The sequence below is a fragment of the Lepidochelys olivacea genome (assembly GCF_965140295.1).
Source record: "Lepidochelys olivacea isolate rLepOli2 genome assembly, chromosome: 1".
NCBI classification, from domain to species: Eukaryota; Metazoa; Chordata; order Testudines; family Cheloniidae; genus Lepidochelys; species Lepidochelys olivacea.
Window position 1 is genome coordinate 258,276,407 of NC_140411.1, and position 19,681 is coordinate 258,296,087.

At 47.8% G+C, this 19,681-nt stretch overlaps 1 protein-coding gene across 2 annotated transcripts; it reads right to left on the reverse strand.

Moving 5' to 3' along the window:
- Positions 1-2,169: 2,169 nt before the first annotated feature.
- On the reverse strand, positions 2,170-19,066 carry TXN2 (thioredoxin 2). 2 transcript variants are annotated; one of them, XM_084617755.1, is made up of 4 exons: positions 18,974-19,066; positions 17,861-18,129; positions 13,001-13,124; positions 2,170-2,857 (listed from the first exon to the last, which is right to left on the reverse strand). In XM_084617755.1, exons 2-4 carry the CDS (start codon positions 18,127-18,129, stop codon positions 2,741-2,743), a joined length of 510 nt encoding a protein of 169 aa, XP_084473881.1. In that variant the 5' UTR covers positions 18,974-19,066; the 3' UTR covers positions 2,170-2,740. The 2 variants fall into 2 exon arrangements, with proteins under 2 accessions (XP_084473881.1, XP_084473882.1); XM_084617756.1 differs by lacking the exon at positions 18,974-19,066 and adding an exon at positions 18,942-18,961.
- Between the last annotated feature and the right edge of the window lie 615 nt (positions 19,067-19,681).

Genomic DNA, 19,681 nt, shown 5'->3' on the forward strand with positions numbered 1-19,681 from the left:
AATATGGAGAAATCTGTTAGTGCTGTGGAACAGCCTTTTGCATTAGCCCCTTTGCAACAGACCATCATGTTCAGTGTGTGTGAAAACTGCCATATAACACCCTGACTCAGACCATGTGCAAACCTTCCTGATGACACCAACATGGGGAGATTGTTATTAGCAGACATCATTAGCACGTAACAGCTTCACTCCGCAGAGACAATAAAAAAGGGATTAAAATTAAAGTCCTGGACCCAGATTTTCAAAGGTACTTAGGCTCCTAACTGGCATCAACATCAATGGAAGTGAAATATCTTTGAGGATCAGGCCCTGCTGCCTAAAACATCCTTGCACTTCTCTGCCCTTTTCATTATTTCTCTACTGGGTCAAAGGTGTGCCCAGGCATTTTGGGACTTCAAGGGAGAATCAGATGCACAGAAAACGCTACCCTCTTCCCGCCACTGAAAGTGGTGCTTCGTAGGGGTTGCTAAAGAGGGAAATCTCTGAGCATATCAAATACTTGGGTACTCAGTATTCATGTTACAGAAGCAATTGTACATATACCCCCATCGTAAAGTTTGCCAGTAACTCTGTGCTTTGACACTGGAATACCACAGAAATCCCAAGCTAGACTTTTCCCTTGGAAGGAAATGGTAAAATAGCTAATTTATATTGTCTCCTGTACACACAATGCAAAGTCCAAGTCTGTTTTTTCCTGTTTTAGGGTGATGGTAAGGCATGAAAGTTAACTATTATAAGAACATATGATGGTGCTCCCCTGTTTTTCCTGCATATGCTGGAAAATGGACAGTCTTTACTAGAAGTGAGAATACTGTAGTGAACTGGTATTGCCAGGGGAATTTAAAGAGGCATGGCACTACTGCCAGGATTAAAACCCTTCCATTTCAAAAAGTTGGCAGGGGCTCTTTAATGATCATACGTGGCCAAGAGCTGTTTTAAATCTCATTCAAAAGATATCAGCTCCAGCAGCAGAGCTACAGAGCGACACAGCAAAGCATTAGTTCAGCATTGGCCCAAAGTGAAGAGTGCCCCCTACTGGGCCACTGGTATCACTTCCTGCAGTGGAGCACCCAGTCTTACCCCGCTTTGAGATAAGAACAAAACTGCCAGCCATATCGTGGCTACAGCCCAGCACCTATGGACTTTCATCACCACTCCTTAAAATGTACTGCTCGTTATAAAGTGTGATGGCACTGCTGGAGGAAAATGCCTTAGCTGGTTGTAATAATGTAAGTGCTGGGAGAAGACTGAGTTCAGAGCCAAGGCGGGGTAAGGGAGACTGAAGACAAACAGAAACAAAAAGCCTATAAAGGCAGTAAATATTGACAGTATTCTGAGGCGTGTGGCATAAATGCACTGAAATTAAGCCTCTTTGATATCCAGGAAAAGCCAGGCAGTGGCCCTAGGTTTCATCCTGAGAACACTAATTTGCAGTTGCTGGATGGGAGTAGCTGAGGGAGAGGTTAGGGAAGGTGGCAGCAGCTGCTGCTACGCAGGTAGGATGGAGGCAGGTGCAAGGAACAAGCAGAAAGGGCAGGCAGGGTGGGGAGAGGCAGCTGAGAGGGACTGCACTCAACTAGAGTTATGAATGTATAAACTCACGACCATCGTTTAAAGGCCAGCCTAGTTAAAGTCCAAAGGCAGAGACCCCTCCTCATCACTTCCCTCCACACCACCATTTTCCTCAGCAGCTAGTCCCTGCAGCCTCTTGTGAGGGTTCTGCACCAGAGTTCAGTGATAAGAACAGCTTCAATTATGCAAACAGACAGGAAGTAGAGGAGGGGTGAGAACACGCTGTGGTTCATTACTGGCAGGAGCCAACATTCCTCCTCGATCAGGAGATGCATCAGCTTTCTGGGTCTCAGAATCCAGCAGCACCTGAAACAAGTCCCACCAGTCCATAGACCCAGAGGAGCTGTGCTGGGAGCTGCACAGAAATAATGGTATTAAAACAAGCAAGTGCATTAAGTTTTAATACTGATGAGTCACTCCCAACATTCTTAAATCCCACCTGCACGCCCACCCCACTGTTTCCATCTGGGGAGCCCCCTTATCTATGCTCAGCTATCACAGCAGCATCATCCCTTACTACTCCTCCCTCCTTCGTGGGCAGGTGAGAGTTGCCCCATGATTTCAGAGAGGGGTTTTTTCTACAGAACTACACAGAAGTGATTAATAAAGTTCTCTTTATTACAGACCTACAAAAGCCCCCCCCCCCACAAATGTTTCTCTTCATAAATCAGCAGCAGGGGAGAGTGTGGCATAGGCTCAAGGAGCCACAGAGGATTCATACTTGTCCCAGCAACATGAGGACAAGGATGCAGGTATCATGGATGAAGCAGAGCAATCCCCGATTTTAACAAACCCACCCAGAGCAAATATGTGTCCACATCCTGCAGAGAGTAACCACCCAGTGCTCTGGGTCTGGATAGTAGAGAAACTGATAAACACACCTCTAATTCAGCAGCTGTCTCGCTTTCCCCACTGCCAGTTCTTTGCCGACAGACGGAAGCCCAATTCCAGCTTCTCCCCACCCATTTTGAGGATGAGCGGCCTTACTTCTCACCATCCCTCAGAATTGCTCAGGACTACTGCTGTTCCAGAGGAGAAGGTGGGCCACACCTACACACAAAAAAGGGCACAGATTCTACAAGGCAGTTCAGTTTTGCTTCACGCCTCCCCTGGCAAGAGAACGTGCAACATGACCAAATCCAGAGTCCTGGGTGCAGGTTTCTCTTGTTCAGGCTCCAATGAGTTTCTTAAGGAAGGCCTCCAGCTGATCCTCATCCTTTATCCCCACAAACTTATCCACTACGTCTCCGTTCTTCATAGCCAGTACAGTTGGCACAGCTGAGACCTGGAAGGCAGAGAGGGCACAAACAGACACACAATAAGCTATGCTGGGAAGAGCCCAGCTGCACAATGGCTTTGAAGGATGACCTGCAAAGCACACACACACACAAAAGGCTTGGGCCTTTCTGTATAATTCATAAAGGACTGAAAAGTTTTCGGGGTTTTATTTTTCCTGCTTGCTTTTGACATTAGAAATTCAGGGCCTCTCTAGTCTAGAACAGTGGTTTTCAATCTGGGGTCTGGAGCCACCTGGGGGGGCTGCGAACAAGTTTCAGGGGTCCACCAAGCAGAACCAATGTTAGATTTGCTGGGGTCCAGGGCAGAAAGCCTAAGCCCTGATGTGCAGCTTAGCTTTGTGGGGCACCCCATGGTCTGGGGCCCTGGGCAACAGCCCTGATGGCTACTCCCTAATGCCAGCCCTAGCTTTTATATGTAGAAAGCAGGTGTTGTGGCACAGGTGGGCTATGGAGTTTTTATAGCATGTTGCAGGGGCCTCAGAAAGAAAAAGGGTGAGAACCCCTGGTCTAGACAATCATAGGGCAGCTGGAGAACATGCTCAGCGATTTAATTAAGGTGCAAGAGCTAACAACGAACATTGTCCAAGACATCCTCCAGCAAAACCATGGAAGGCATCGATGCTGCTCATGTTTTTGAGCCTTATGTATGCACTGATTTAACTAAAATCAATCCATGCAGCTTTTGTAGTTTAGACAAGACTCAAGATTAAAAATGCAGACAAAATACCTATTTCCCCCCCAATAAAAATAGTAACCTCTCCTCCCACCACCCCTTTTATCTCATCACAAGGCAGTGCAGGAGGGAGCAAACCCAATGGTTTAGAAATCTTTTAAAGTGCCCTATAAAGTATATTTTACACTGGGTAGTTGTTCCCTACAATTCAACGTGGACCAGAGTGGAACTGCACCTTTCCGCAGGTAGGAGAGGATTCCTTGTCCTCCCCCTCCACCCTTGGAGAAGTATTCTTGTGTTAGCTCTAGACTGTGTCCCTCTCCCCCCCCACAATCCATCTCTTTCCTTCTCCCTGCTCTCACAGCTCATGGCTTCACTGATAGCGTGGTCAGAGACCACCACTTGCTCAGCCTTGCTGATTAGGTAGGGGAAGAAAAGCGCTCAAACTGAGCTGGCAGCCACGTAGTGGCTTTGGGTGTTACTCCCTCAGATGATCCCCCACAAGCTTTGTTCAAAACTAAGGAAGTAACTGTGCAAAGGATGGCACTCAGGATCAAAGCAAAATCCACAGGGACTCAGTCAGGGGGATGAGAAACCTTGCGGCCCTCTTTTGGGGAAGGCGTAACTAGGCTCAGACCAGCATGGAATGGCAAGGGAAAGAATTTGGTAGCATTTCAGAACAGCCAGCCACATACCTCCTGCTACTTCATGGCCCTTAGCTGTAGAGCACTTATCTCCTGGAATGTGTCCCATCCTTATCTTGTAGGCTATCCATCCTGGGAATGCATCCACTCAGCAAGTACATTCCCAGCTGCACTGTCTCTTGCTGCCATCAGGGATCTGCCACCCACACAAATCCTCCCCACAGGAAATCCCTCTGAGATCTGGCTCTTCTCTCACCAGCAGTTTGACATAAAAGAGGTTTTGTTCACCCTGTCCCTCCCCCACACCCATCCAGAACAGTTCCCTGTGTATATCCTCCAGGGCTTTGTACAGACCAGTTTTAGATAATTCAGGCACTGAGGCTCCTACCGCCACTTGCCCAATGCCTGCTTAATCTGTGTTCTTTAGCACCCCCTAGTGACTAGTTGTAGAAGTGCACTGTAGCCCTGGAAAGCTGCTCACCGTACACATGGTGTGGCTGATGTGCCGGTGTATGAATTTTTTTCTTTTTCAGGAAGAAAGGATATAACGGGGGAGCACTGAGCTTGCCTTCATTATGCCCTCCCGGGGCAACGTAGTTGTTACTTTTCAGGGATCCTTCTTCATGCCCCTAATGTAGATTAAACAGCAAGTGGAGTTACACGTGAGGCTATTTTATAGACGAGTTTGGTTAACTAACCAGCCGCTTTAAAGGTCACACGATCAAAGCAAGCGCTAGTCCAAGCGAGGAACAGCGGCAGCCTCCAGAGCTGAAGAGGAGCAGTTAACTTAATGCTGAGTTACAAGCCTTTGTGCGTGGGCCAGCATGAACCTCACGTGCACCTGTGGCTGAGCCCTCCCTCTCCTCCCATGCACCCTGAACCACACTCAAAATATCAGCCTACGTACAGAACTGGCAACGCGCACGGAGCTAAGCGTTTCTCGTCCCTGACCCTTCCTTGGGGTGGCAGCAGGAGCACTGGTCTCCACACTAGATATGCTAGTGCTGGGCTGTGCCTCTAAGGGTATGTCTACATGGCAGCCGGGAGGTGGAGCGAATACGTACCCAGGGGCTCAGATGGGATTGTACCTGGGTGGCTAGCCAGAGCCGCCACGGTCACGCGGCTATTCTTAGCATGCTAGCTTGAGCAGAGCTAGCGCATTTTCATCTCCTCGAGCTGAGCATCTCCGCCCAGCTGCTGTGTGCGTGGTCTCTAAGGGACACGGCCCAGAACTCACAGCCTTTTTTTGGGGGGTGAGGAAGGGGGAGAGGAAGCAGCGCAGAGGGAGGGGACAGCTAGAGTGGCTTTCAGCTACTCTGTGCTTCCAGATGCTGAACTGCTCCAGGGGGGCCGAGCGGCTCCCAGCATAGCTTAAAAAGTCTCATGGGACCATCTAACTTACAACAGCATCCCAGGATGTCTTATGGGCAGCCCCTATACCAGGGCTGGTCCGCAAGTCCTCGGGTTCTGTACTGCCTGCACCAGGGAAAATCTCCCCCAAACAGAACCAGGGCTGTTAGGCCTCCTTTACACCACTCCAGCACTTTTACGCAGCATAGAGAGACCAGAGAAGAAGTGAGGATTTCACCAGTAAGTTTAGGAACAATGTAGGGAACTCTGGACAGGAACAAGCTACTACTGCAGCAATGTCTCCAGCCAAAGGAGTCCCCCTGCTAGCTTTCCAAAACTACCACACCAGCCAGTCTATGCATTGACCAGCAGCAGTGTGGGAGAAGGGGCTGAGCTTTCCCAGCTAGGATTAAAATGCATCCTGGCAACAAGCCAGTGCAACTGAAAGTGAGAGAGAATCCCACACAGAGCAGATCAAAGCCAAAGTACTCCCCTCTCTTTGCCCTTGTGGTTAAGAAGGGAAGCGACAGTGGGGTGGAAAAGCTGTGTTCTGAGACCTCCTGAAAAGTGGGTGTTGGATGAGAAGGGACTGAGAATCTCAGGAGAACAGATTATTGTCTTGGGCAGAACTGGATCTGCAAGGTTTCTAGCGGTAGGAAATGCCTCTGGGACGTGTGCTCTGCTGGGATAGCCTGGAGCCAAGGGCAGGCAGGGACCCATGTGAAGGAATGCTCAGGCATTCCAAAGCTCTCTGAGGGGGTCTCTCTCCATCCGCAGCCCCCAAAGAATCCACTGCAGAGAGGACGTTGTGCAATCTCAGGCTGGGCAGCCGGCCAGGGTCTGCATGTGAAGGGGAGGGAGAAACGTGGGAGGAAGCTGGTTTTCTGGCAGCTAGCAGGGGAATTGTGGGGGTGAGAAAAGGGCCTTGAAAATCCCAGGACACAAGCAGAGAACAATTTGAGAGTCCTGGATCCCAGGTGGAAGAGCCCTCAGTTCGTGTTCCTAGAAGAGGATGCTGCTAGCAGGGTACTTCAGATTTCCTGCCCCAGTGTAGGTCGATTTCCGACCCCCTACCCTGAACACCATAGCGTCCTCTTCTTTTGTGCAGACTTAGAACAGCATGGAGCCACTCTGGCCAACCCCTCCAGCTGGTTTTCCAGTTGTCTGGGACTGCTCTGGTATAATTGGAGCAGAAGTGCTACCAGTTACCTATAGCAAGGCTTGGAACAATAATGATTAAGCTATTTGATCCCTAATCTCTTATCTGTGGACAGCACAATCCTTACCCAGTGCCTGGTGTACATCTCTTGGCTTCAAATACTTCACTGTTTAAAAAAATCGCAACCTCTCCCAGTGTGTCCTCATTAGCACCCTCAAACACATCCTCCATGCTTAATGACAACATTCCTCAACTTTGGTCTGGGCATGTATGTCCGGGCACTGTCACAGAGCAAAGCCCCCACCACCGACCTTAACAGAGGATGCAAACTGTGCCGACCCTCAACGCCTGCTGGAGAGTTCTGTCACTTTAAAGGGAGAGGGAGGGAAGAGACTGGCTCCACTTTGCCCCAAAGGCTTACCCACTGCAACCTGGGAGTAACAGCATGTGACACCCCACCCCCCACTCTTGGAGAGATGACATTCCCCAGAGGCTGGTTGACAGCTGGCTGGCAGGTTTTTTTTTGAGCTCCTTGTCCTAGCTTCAGCCCTGGCTCAAAGATGTGAGGTTTTAATCCCTAAAGGGAAGGAGCACAGCTCTCCTCTCCAATGGGAGAGTGAATATTAACCCTTTTTTGCTGCAGGGTCTTATTGTAGACTACAGCAGCAGTGTTCTTTGTCCACTAGGTACTGGGAAGGGGAGACACCAGGTCCCTAGGGCCGAACTGGGGGATTTTTCAGTTTCTCAAATGAGCTTTTTTTTTTTTTTTAATAAAAAGGCCGAATCCTTCTCTGTGTTCAGTTATTTCCTCCCAAAGCACCCGGTGGCAGTGCGGAGGACAGAGAGTTCACATGCATAGCAGTGGAAAGATGGGTTAACCTAAGTGCTGAGGACCCAACCTGCCAGAAAATGGATGAGTTTATTCCTCCCGCCACATACATTCCCTTTCCCTCCCCAAAAAAACAAAGCCGTATGATATAGCTTGAGGATGAGACATTAACACCTATGGAATCCTTTTATGGCTTGGGAGGGAGAGCCAGTGAATGAGCGGGGCTGGGAAGGGATTCAGCCCACTCTGCATCTTTAGGGCAAATGGTGTTGATCACATGACACGGGTGTTTAAGAGCACACTGGGCTAAATGTTAGGCCCATCGTTCCATCGGCTGCCTTGCATTTGGAGTGACCTGCAAGCTCTCCGCGTCGCTGCCTGTCCTTGTGTTATACATCTGTACAGTGCTTTGCACCATGGGGCTTGGAGGCTTTAGGCACTATCCCAATACAAACACCAGCAATATTCAAGAAGAGCCTGAGAGCTACAAATAGAGATGACTGAAGGCTTGGGGTGTGTATCTACTGACACACATAAAACAGGAGTCCCTAAGCAAACACATACCTCCTACCCCAACATGCAGCTGCACTGACAAGTAGGGCTGTCAAGCGATTAAAAAAATTAATTGCGATTAATCACACTGTTAAACAATGGGTTTCAGAGTAACAGCCGTGTTAGTCTGTATTCGCAAAAAGAAAAGGAGTACTTGTGGCACCTTAGAGACTAACCAATTTATTTGAGCATAAGCTTTCGTGAGCTACAGCTCACTTCATCAGATGCATATCGTGGAAACTGCAGCAGACTTTACATATACACAGAGAATATGAAACAATACCTCCTCCCACCCCACTGTCCTGCTGGTAATAGCTTATCTAAAGTGATCATCAGGTGGGCCATTTCCAGCACAAATCCAGGTTTTCTCACCCTCCACCTCCCACACAAATTCACTCTCCTGCTGGTGATAGCCCATCCAAAGTGACAACTCTTTACACAATGTGCATGACAATCAAGTTGGGCTATTTCCTGCACAAATCCAGGTTTTCTCACATCCCCCCCACCCCCATACACACACAAACTCACTCTCCTGCTGGTAATAGCTCATCCAAACTGACCACTCTTCAAGTTTAAATCCAAGTTAAACCAGAACATCTGTGGGGGGGGGGGGGGTAGGAAAAAACAAGAGGAAACAGGCTACCTTGCATAATGACTTAGCCACTCCCAGTCTCTATTTAAGCCTAAATTAATAGTATCCAATTTGCAAATGAATTCCAATTCAGCAGTTTCTCGCTGGAGTCTGGATTTGAAGTTTTTTTGTTTTAAGATAGCGACCTTCATGTCTGTGATTGCGTGACCAGAGAGACTGAAGTGTTCTCCGACTGGTTTATGAATGTTATAATTCTTGACATCTGATTTGTGTCCATTTATTCTTTTACGTAGAGACTGTCCAGTTTGACCAATGTACATGGCAGAGGGGCATTGCTGGCACATATCACATTGGTGGATGTGCAGGTGAACGAGCCTCTGATAGTGTGGCTGATGTTATTAGGCCCTGTGATGGTGTCCCCTGAATAGATATGTGGGCACAATTGGCAACGGGCTTTGTTGCAAGGATAAGTTCCTGGGTTAGTGGTTCTGTTGTGTGGTATGTGGTTGTTGGTGAGTATTTGCTTCAGGTTGCGGGGCTGTCTGTAGGCAAGGACTGGTCTGTCTCCCAAGATTTGTGAGAGTGTTGGGTCATCCTTTAGGATAGGTTGTAGATCCTTAATAATGCATTGGAGGGGTTTTAGTTGGGGGCTGAAGGTGACAGCTAGTGGCGTTCTGTTATTTTCTTTGTTAGGTCTGTCCTGTAGTAGGTAACTTCTGGGAACTCTTCTGGCTCTATCAATCTGTTTCTTTACTTCTGCAGGTGGGTATTGTAGTTGTAAGAAAGCTTGACAGAGATCTTGTAGGTGTTTGTCTCTGTCTGAGGGGTTGGAGCAAATGCGGTTGTATCGCAGAGCTTGGCTGTAGACGATGGATCGTGTGGTGTGGTCAGGGTGAAAGCTGGAGGCATGCAGGTAGGAATAGCGGTCAGTAGGTTTCCGGTATAGGGTGGTGTTTATGTGACCATTGTTTATTAGCACTGTAGTGTCCAGGAAGTGGATCTCTTGTGTGGACTGGACCAGGCTGAGGTTGGTGGTGGGATGGAAATTGTTGAAATCATGGTGGAATTCCTCAAGGGCTTCTTTTCCATGGGTCCAGATGATGAAGATGTCATCAATATAGCGCGAGTAGGGGCTTTAGGGGACGAGAGCTGAGGAAGCGTTGTTCTAAATCAGCCATAAAAATGTTGGCATACTGTGGGGCCATGCGGGTACCCATAGCAGTGCCGCTGATCTGAAGGTATCACAGTATGCCAACATTTCTTACAACTTTTCATGCCTTTACAACATTTCACGCCAAGCTTTCTTACAACTACAATACCCACCTGTAGAAGTAAAGAAACAGATTGATAGAGCCAGAAGAGTTCCCAGAAGTTACCTACTACAGGACAGACCTAACAAAGAAAATAACAGAACGCCACTAGCCGTCACCTTCAGCCCCCAACTAAAACCCCTCCAATGCATTATTAAGGATCTACAACCTATCCTAAAGGATGACCCAACACTCTCACAAATCTTGGGAGACAGGCCAGTCCTTGCCTACAGACAGCCCCGCAACCTGAAGCAAATACTCACCAACAACCACATACCACACAACAGAACCACTAACCCAGGAACTTATCCTTGCAACAAAGCCCGTTGCCAATTGTGCCCACATATCTATTCAGGGGACACCATCACAGGGCCTAATAACATCAGCCACACTATCAGAGGCTCGTTCACCTGCACATCCACCAATGTGATATATGCCATCATGTGCCAGCAATGCCCCTCTGCCATGTACATTGGTCAAACTGGACAGTCTCTACGTAAAAGAATAAATGGACACAAATCAGATGTCAAGAATTATAACATTCATAAACCAGTCGGAGAACACTTCAGTCTCTCTGGTCACGCAATCACAGACATGAAGGTCGCTATCTTAAAACAAAAAAACTTCAAATCCAGACTCCAGCGAGAAACTGCTGAATTGGAATTCATTTGCAAATTGGATACTATTAATTTAGGCTTAAATAGAGACTGGGAGTGGCTAAGTCATTATGCAAGGTAGCCTATTTCCTCTTGTTTTTTCCTACCCCCCCCCCCGATGTTCTGGTTTAACTTGGATTTAAACTTGAAGAGTGGTCAGTTTGGATGAGCTATTACCAGCAGGAGAGTGAGTTTGTGTGTGTATGGGGGTGGGGGGGGATGTGAGAAAACCTGGATTTGTGCAGGAAATAGCCCAACTTGATTGTCATGCACATTGTGTAAAGAGTTGTCACTTTGGATGGGCTATCACCAGCAGGAGAGTGAATTTGTGTGGGGGGGTGGAGGGTGAGAAAACCTGGATTTGTGCTGGAAATGGCCCACCTGATGATCACTTTAGATAAGCTATTACCAGCAGGACAGTGGGGTGGGAGGAGGTATTGTTTCATATTCTCTGTGTATATATAAAGTCTGCTGCAGTTTCCACGATATGCATCTGATGAAGTGAGCTGTAGCTCACGAAAGCTTATGCTCTAATAAATTGGTTAGTCTCTAAGGTGCCACAAGTACTCCTTTTCTTTTTACCGTTAAACAATAATAGAATACCATTTATTTAAATTTTTTTGGATGATTTCTACATTTTCAAATATATTGATTTAAATTATAACAGAATACAAAGTGTACAGTGCTTACTTTGTATTTATTTGATTACAAGTATTTGCACTGAAAAATAAAATAAATAGTATTTATCAATTCTCCTTATAAAAGTACTGTAGTGCAATCTCATCATGGAAGTTGAGCTTACAAATGTAGAATTATGTACCAAACAACTGCATTAAAAAATAAAACAGTGTAAAATGTTAGAGCCTGCAAGTCCACTCAGTCCTACTTTTTGTTCAGGCAATTGCTCAGACAAACAAGTTTGTTTATATTTGCAGGAGATAATGCTGCCTGCTTCTTGTTTACAATGTCACCTGAAAGTGAGAACGGGTATCGTCATGGCATTGTTGTAGCTGGCGTCACAAGATATTTATGCGCCAGATGCGCTAAAGATTCATATGTTCCTTAATGCTTCAATCACCAATTCCAGGGGACATGTGTCCATGCTGATGACGGGTTCTGCTCGATAACAATCCAAAGCACCGTGGACCAATGCATGCTCATTTTCATTATCTGAGTCAGATGCCACCAGCAGAAGGTTGTTTTTCTTTTTTGGTGGTTCGGGTTCTGTAGTTTCCACATCGGAGTGTTGCTCTTTTAAGATTTCTGAAAGCATGCTCCACACCTCATCCCTCTCAGATTTGGAAGGCACTCCAGATTCTTAAACCCTGGGTCGAGTGCTGTAGCTATCTTTAGAAATCTTGCATTGGTACCTTCTTTGTATTTTGTCAAATCTGCAGTGAAAGTGTTCTTAAAATGAACAACATGTGCTGGGTCACCATCCAAGACTGCTAGAACATGAAATATATGGTAGAATGCTGGTAAAACATAGCAGGGGACATACAATTCTCCCCCAAGGAGTTCAGTCACAAATTTAATTAATGCTTTTTTTTTTTTTAAATGAGCGTCATCAGCATGGATGCATACCCTCTGGAATGGTGGCTGAAGCATGAAGAGGAAAATGAATGTTTAGCATATCTGGCATGTAAATACCTTGCAATGTCGGCTACAAAAGTTCTGTCTTAACGACTGGCTGAACAAGAAGTAGAAATGAGTGGACTTGTAGGCTCTGAAGTTTTACATTGATTTTTTTTTGTTACATAACTGTATTAAAAATCAAAACAATCTCCATTTGTAAGTTGCACTTTCAAGACAAAGATTGCACTACAGTACTTGTATGACATGAATTGAAAAATACTATTTCTTTTATCATTTTTATAGTGCAAATATTGGTAATCAAAAATAATATACACTTTGATTTCAATTACAACACAGACTACAATAAGAAAAGGAGAACTTGTGGCACCTTAGAGACTAACAAATTTATTTGAGCATAAACTTTCGTGAGCTACAGCTCACTTCATGCTCAAATAAATTTGTTAGTCTCTAAGGTGCCACAAGTACTCCTTTTCTTTTTGCAAATATAGACTAACATGGCTGCTACTCTGAAATAGACTACAATATATATGAAAATGTAGAAAAACATCCAAAATATTTAATAAATTTCAACTGGTATTCTATTGTTTAACAGTGCAATTAAAACTGTGATTAATTTTTTAAATCACGATTAATTTTTTTTTTGAGTTAATCACGTGAGTTAACTGATTAATTGACAGCCCAACTGACAAGCCTTTCCTTAACATAAGGATACCCTTATGCCCCCGCCTAGCCACCGCTGGAACAGCGTCCTCCTGCTCCTGGCCCATACCTCATATTCAATGGCCAGGTCTGTGTGATCATCAATGTCCACTTTCGCCATCAGCACCTTCCCCTGCTGCTTGGCCACCATCTTCTCTAACCTGGGGCCCAGGATCTTGCAGGGGCCACACCACCTCACAGGGAAGAAAAAGAGCAGGCATTACACAAGAAACTGCTAGGCATCCATAGTTTGATTCACACCATTCATGGTATTTCACAGGCAACCTGATCACCACCTAACCCCTCCTCCCTACACTGACCTTTACACTATGGGAAATTACCACAATTTAAACACCAAGGGTGAACATTAACCAACCGCTTTTGCAATCGTTAGACTCAGAATCACCGTCAGAAAGTAACACAGGTTCTCAGACTGTCTTCGCTATGGAGCCTATGTTGGCATAGCCCCTTAGTGTAGACACAGCCTACTCTGAGGGTATGTCTACACTACAACAGCACAGGTACAGTGCTGCTGCTGTAACGTAGATGCTTCCAACATGGACAGAAGGGTGTTTTCTGTCAATGTAGATAATCCATCTTTCAGAAGCAGTAGCTACGTCGATGGACAAATTCTTCCATCAAACTAGCTGTGTCTACAGCTAGGTCGACTTAACTATGCTGCACAGGGGTGACAGTTTTCACAGCCCTGAGTGATGTAGCTAGGTCAACCTAAGTTTCAGGTGTAGACCAGGCCTGACAAAAGGAGTTTTTCTCTTGGTATAGGAACACCACCTCCCTGAATGACATCAGCTAAGCCAACACAAGCCCACTTCTGTTGACATAGCTGCATCTACACTGGGGATTTTGTCAGCAAAGCTATGCCACTGAGGGGTGTGGGTTTTTGATACCCCTGACCAACACAGCTATGCCAACAAAACTATTAAGCATAGACCAAGCCTGGATTGCAACACAGTTTAAAGAGAGGCTTCCATAAGAAATAATTAAATCAGGGGAAGATGGGAAGAGGCTAATATTCAGTGTTAGCCCATTACTCTTGAAACACCTCAGTCTCCAAAGTGGTTGCTGTGTTTACCTAAGGGCTCTGTTTCACAGCAAAATCACTGTCACTGAGAGGTTGTCTCTATTTAAAAAAAAGAAAAAAACCACAACAACAGACACTCCCTGTCCCAAACTCTGGTATTAGCAAGAGTTTGAACAGAAGCTATTGGTGCTAATCAAAGTGCTGAGCTCTTCCTCTCACTGCACTTGGAGTCATACTGCCCAGCTTACACTGATCTCAATCCCTCCTACCCTCACAAAGAAAAGACTAATAAGTCCCAAACCCTTACATCATGCTTTAGATTGAAACCACAGCTGATTTTGCTCCCTATGCTACCCCCAATAACTTTTGGTCTCTTTATCTGAGGACATACAAATTGATCCTCCTTCTCACGGCCCCAGTCATCATTAGTTTCCATTTCAGTCTGTCGCTCTTGTCCATTTAGATTGAGAGTTTTCCAGACTCTATGCTCTGTGTTTGTATAGAACCAAGCAAAAAAGGGGGCCTTTATGTTGCTTGGGGACACTAGGTGCCACCAGACACAAATGAGACAGAAAATTATTACTACTATAATTTAGCAGATAACATCTTGGATCTATTTCCATTGTTAGTCAATGGCAAAATCTTTATCAATGCCAACTGCTGATGTTAGCAAAAGCCTTTGCCAATACCAACTCATTGCTACTGGTGAAAGTCTTTTCTCAGTGTAAACAGCATTCAAAAAAATGGGACAGACATTATATAATTTGATTATAGATGAGACTATGAACTTCTCAGCAACTACTTCTGGTCACCTGGGAACTAGTAGCTGCTAAAGAAAACATGAAGGTAACAAGAGGAGTATTTGGAATGATTTAAAAATTGCATGGAGATTAATTTGGAGGACACAGATCACTTGTAATACACAGCTTTCATGCAGCCATTTGTTCTAGTTGTCTGTTTGGGCCTAAATGTCAATAAAGAAAACATAACGAGCTTGTGCTGCACATTTAATGCTAGCAAGTATCCTTATGACACAGTAAGAAGAGAACCTCATGAGCCATAATGGGAGAGAGCTGAACTGTAGGGCAGTAAAATTTAGCAATAAAATAGATTCTGGTGTTTGTCGCTGTCAGACTGTGGGCTGAAAAAGGTGGAAGCCAAAATAATATTAAGTAAATAAAAAGCTTACTAAGACCGGGGTTGTTATGCGTGTTCATTCTGTTACTGTGATGAAGTGGGAATCTTCTGTAATATTCTTATGAATGATATACATGACAGTGACTTACTTGAGTAGGGATTGGCACCCCATAGGTGTAGAGCAGTAGACATGAGGTGTTGGGTCACCTAACTGCCTGGGGCAGTATGAATGGGTCCTTGAAGGACTGGCCAACACTGACCCATATCAGTGAAGGATTCAGAAAGACTATGGTAATCCCAACAACTGAACAATTGACAATGATCCACAGGAACTCCAGCAGGCGCAACATGTGAATTCAGCAGGAGGAAGACAATGGACCAAGAGAGGAGAAGATGCTAAGATACAAGCTGGTCTTTGGAGAGACATGGGATTGACAGGCAAAGAGACAAAAATATGGAGAGAGAGTGGAAACGGATTCCACAGCCGCTTTGCTGGCTGATTGCACTGGCTCGGCCAGTATGAATTATGTCTTAGCATAGAGACTTAAAGGTTAACTTAAGGACTTTCCAGTGCTGTGTTACAGTTGACTAATAAAACCTACTCTGTTTGGAAAAGGCTGCCTGGTGTCACTGCAAATATTGCTGAGGTGCACTGGTTCTGGAAGACAGGAAATGTCTCTGATAACGAGTTATCTAAGTTGGATTTGCTGAGTAGAGCTCAAGAGCCCAGGTGCTCAGTTTTGGAGGCACTGAAGCCGTGTGGCCTACCTTTAAGGAAGAATGGGCACCCTTCAGGATCTGGCACACTGAAAAGGTTCCTCTGTGTGTGTGTGTGTGGGGGGGCAACAACAATGCAGGGTCACGTGCCCCCCCCATATTTCTACCAGCGTTTGCCAGCCCTGCTCTGTCACATGGGGTGGCTGGACCCCATCCCTGCCCAGCAGCTGCTGGGGGAGCCGGTAAGCTGAGCTCTGTGGGGAGAGGAAGGAGCAACAGCTGGGAGCTGCAGGGAGGGGCCACTGCTATGGGGGGGACCTGCTTGGTGGAGTGCCATGACTCAAGCTGTTCTGGGGGCAGCCAAATATTTAAACTGTGTCCTCTCCTCTCCCCACCCCAATCAGCAGGTATAGGTCATCTCTGCATGCAAGGGACTGTTTAAAGCTGGGCATAGCACAGATGCTATGGATCCATAACAATGACACAATCTATGTTAACATCTTGGTGAAATACTATAAGCGTTATGTTTTGTATACAGGTATTGGTAGCATTCTGTATTGTTGACCAAACTTGCTAAAACCTTACAGAGAAATACTCTTGAGTTTAGTGTGTTTATGTCTGCACTACGAAACCGATGCCAGCACAGTCCCCTAGTGCAGAAGCAGCCTACATGAGAGAAGATTTTCTGGTGGTGTAGGAACACAACCTCCCTGAACGACAATAGCTATGTCAACAGAAAAACTTCCTTCAGCTGCCTTTACACTGGAGTTTTATCGGCTTAGGTGTGTCAGTCAGGGGTGTGATTTTTCCACTCCCATGAGCAATCCAGCTATGCTGATATAACTTTTAAGCATAGACAAAGTTTAATTCTTTGTGTCACGCAACAGCTTCTGAATGCTGCATTCAATCAATTCCAAAACTCCAGGGAACGTTCTAAGCATCAGTAGCCAGAACTCTATTGATTTGGGGGGCGGAGAGGGGGAAATAAATAAATCAGAAAACCAGAAGGGGCATTGCGGGGGACACCTGAAGCCCTGCCAGCTCTTTACCCAGTCATAACAACTTCTGCAATTGTCTACAGCTCAAAAGAACTGGTTGATGGTAGCCATTAATGTCTTCCAGCATAACATACTCTGTCTCATCTCTGTTCATTCTCCCAATAGAATTAAACACATTGACATCCTGAATGACTTCTCTCCCAGAAAGAAAAATAACAGTGGAGGAAACAGGACTGTGCACACAGCCTCTGGCATGGTGGGGGAGGAGAATGGGGGACCCTGGTAGGTGGGGGAGGAGAATGGGGCACACAGAACCCTTGGTGGTTGGGGAGGGAGACTGAGGGACCCTGGTATGTGAGGAGGGAGAAAGGGAGACACAGAGAGCCGCTAGTTTGGGAGGGAAGGTGGGAATAGGGGGCATGGGGTAATGAGGGTGCACACAGAATTCCTGCAATGGTGGGAGAATGGGTGAGAGAGTAATGGGGGACACACAAAACCCCTGCTGAGGGGGAGGCTGGGGAATGCTTTGGAATGAGTGGAGGGGATAATGGGGGACATGGAGAAAAGGGGCCACACAGAGTGTCTGTCATATAGGGAAATGGGAATAGAGAGCTGCTGGAATGGGGGGGTTGGGCCGAGGGAAATGAGGGGAACACAGAAACCTTTTGCTGATATGGCTTATTCTGTTCTAGGAACAGGTATGAATTATACCAATAAAAGTACTTTCGTGTGGGTAGAAGCTGTCTCTCCACTGGGAGGGTTTGCCGGTATATCTATGCCAGCAAACATGCTTAAGTGTAGTGCTGTTATGAGGCCAGGTCTCTCCCTACATGGATCACAAAGCACTTCAAAAAGATAGGAAGGCACTCTTATCCCTATTTACAGAGGCAGAAACCAAGGCAAAGAGAAGGCAAGTAATTTGCCCAAAGGCACAGTAGCAGAGGCTAAATAGTGAAGAGTGTTACTTGTAGGATGTAAGAGTGAGAGAGAGAAAGGACACTCCAGAGGGGCTCACTGCTCCACACCCAATACTCACTGTGCATGAAAATCTACCACCACCGGCTTCTGGCTGTTCACAACTCTGTCCTGGAAGTCAGACCCATCCTGGATGTTAAAGGTGGCCCTGCAGACAGGTGTGGTAGAAAATGTCCTAATGGAAGCAGGCACAGTGATCTGGGTAAGAGGGACAAGTGATCTAGGGTAGCATGGTGCTGCTGACACCTTGGAGAGGATCGACACAGGCGGCACAGAATGCTTTTTGGGGGAGATGGATAGAAACCTCCTCAGCGCGAGCCTCTGGGCCATCTGTTTAATGAAGGGGAAAAGGAATTTGGGATCAGCCCATGCCATGGCGGAAAGGAGAGCGGAAAAACAGCATTTCTGGGTATTATGCTTCTGAACAGCTCTCCAGCCCCAGCAATTCCACTGCTGCTTTCCTCCCGGTTCCTACAGCTCAGCCAATGCCCCCCCCCCCGATCATGCCAGCCCTCCCCACAAGTGCTCCTTCTCCATGCCCTGCCGCCCCCTCTCTGCCATGCCAGCCTCCCAGTGCTCCTCCCTCTTATCCACAACCCCCTACCATCACAGCCCCTGCCCCCCCATGTCCTGCGCTCCCCCTCCCCCCCGTGCCCCCATGTCCTGCGCTCCCCCTCCCCCCCGTGCCAGCCCTGCCCCCCATGTCCTGCGCTCCCCCTCCCCCCCGTGCCCCCCATGTCCTGCGCTCCCCCTCCCCCCCGTGCCCCCCGTGCCCTGCGCTCCCCCTCCCCCCCGTGCCCCCATGTCCTGCGCTCCCCCTCCCCCCCGTGCCAGCCCTGCCCCCCATGTCCTGCGCTCCCCCTCCCCCCCGTGCCCCCATGTCCTGCGCTCCCCCTCCCCCCCGTGCTAGCCCTGCCCCCCATGTCCTGCGCTCCCCCTCCCCCCGTGCCCCCATGTCCTGCGCTCCCCCTCCCCCTGTGCCCCCATGTCCTACGCTTCCCCGGCCCCCATGCCAGCTCTACCTCCCCGTACCAGCCCTGCCACCGTGCTCTGCTCCCCCTGCTCTGCGCTCCCCCCCCCAGCGTGCCAGCCCTGCCGTACCCCTCCCTCACTCACTCCCCCCTCCCCTCCGGCGCAGTCACCCCGCGCGCTGGGCCCGGGGTCCCCCACTCACCTTCTCGGCGGCGGAGGTGACGCAGACGCTACCGAGGAGCAGATTGGCTGGGGCGGCCGAGGCGCTCCAGGAGCGCAGGGCGACCCTGAACAATGGATTGGCTGAGGAAAGCCAATCTGTCACAGCTTCGCGCTGATTGGCCCTTGAACAGCAACTCCGGGCCGCTGTTTTCTAGTCCTGGAACATGATTGGCTGGCGAAGATGTCCTTCAGGCCCCTGAGTGTAGTTCTAGGCTTTGGTTGGCTACCTTTAGAATACAGGGTGGGCTCCTGGGTGCTGATTGGCTGCTGAGAAGGGGTGTTCAATAGTATGACCGTTCTACCGTCCTCCACCCGCTGCGCCCATGAAGGGCCGAGCTCGGCAGTGCCTCCCCCCCAGCCCATCCCGTGAGCCTAGGGCGCGCGCGGGCTGGCTCCTGCACGAAGGGGGCAGCTGGTGCCCCTTGCCCGGCGTCACAGCGCAGACCCTGCGTGCCCTGGTGTGGGCCTGCACCTTGCTGGGGTGACCAGATAGCAAGTGTGGAAAATCAGGCAGGGGAGGGGAGGGGTAACACAGACGCCTGCATAAGACAAAGCCCCAGTTATCAGCACTGCCCCGCTAAAATCGGGACATCTGGCTACCATACACCGTGCCCCTGCGAGGCCACTGCAAACCAGCTCAGAGCCATGGGTCAGCGAATCCAGAAGGCTTTTGAGAGGCGGCCCCTGG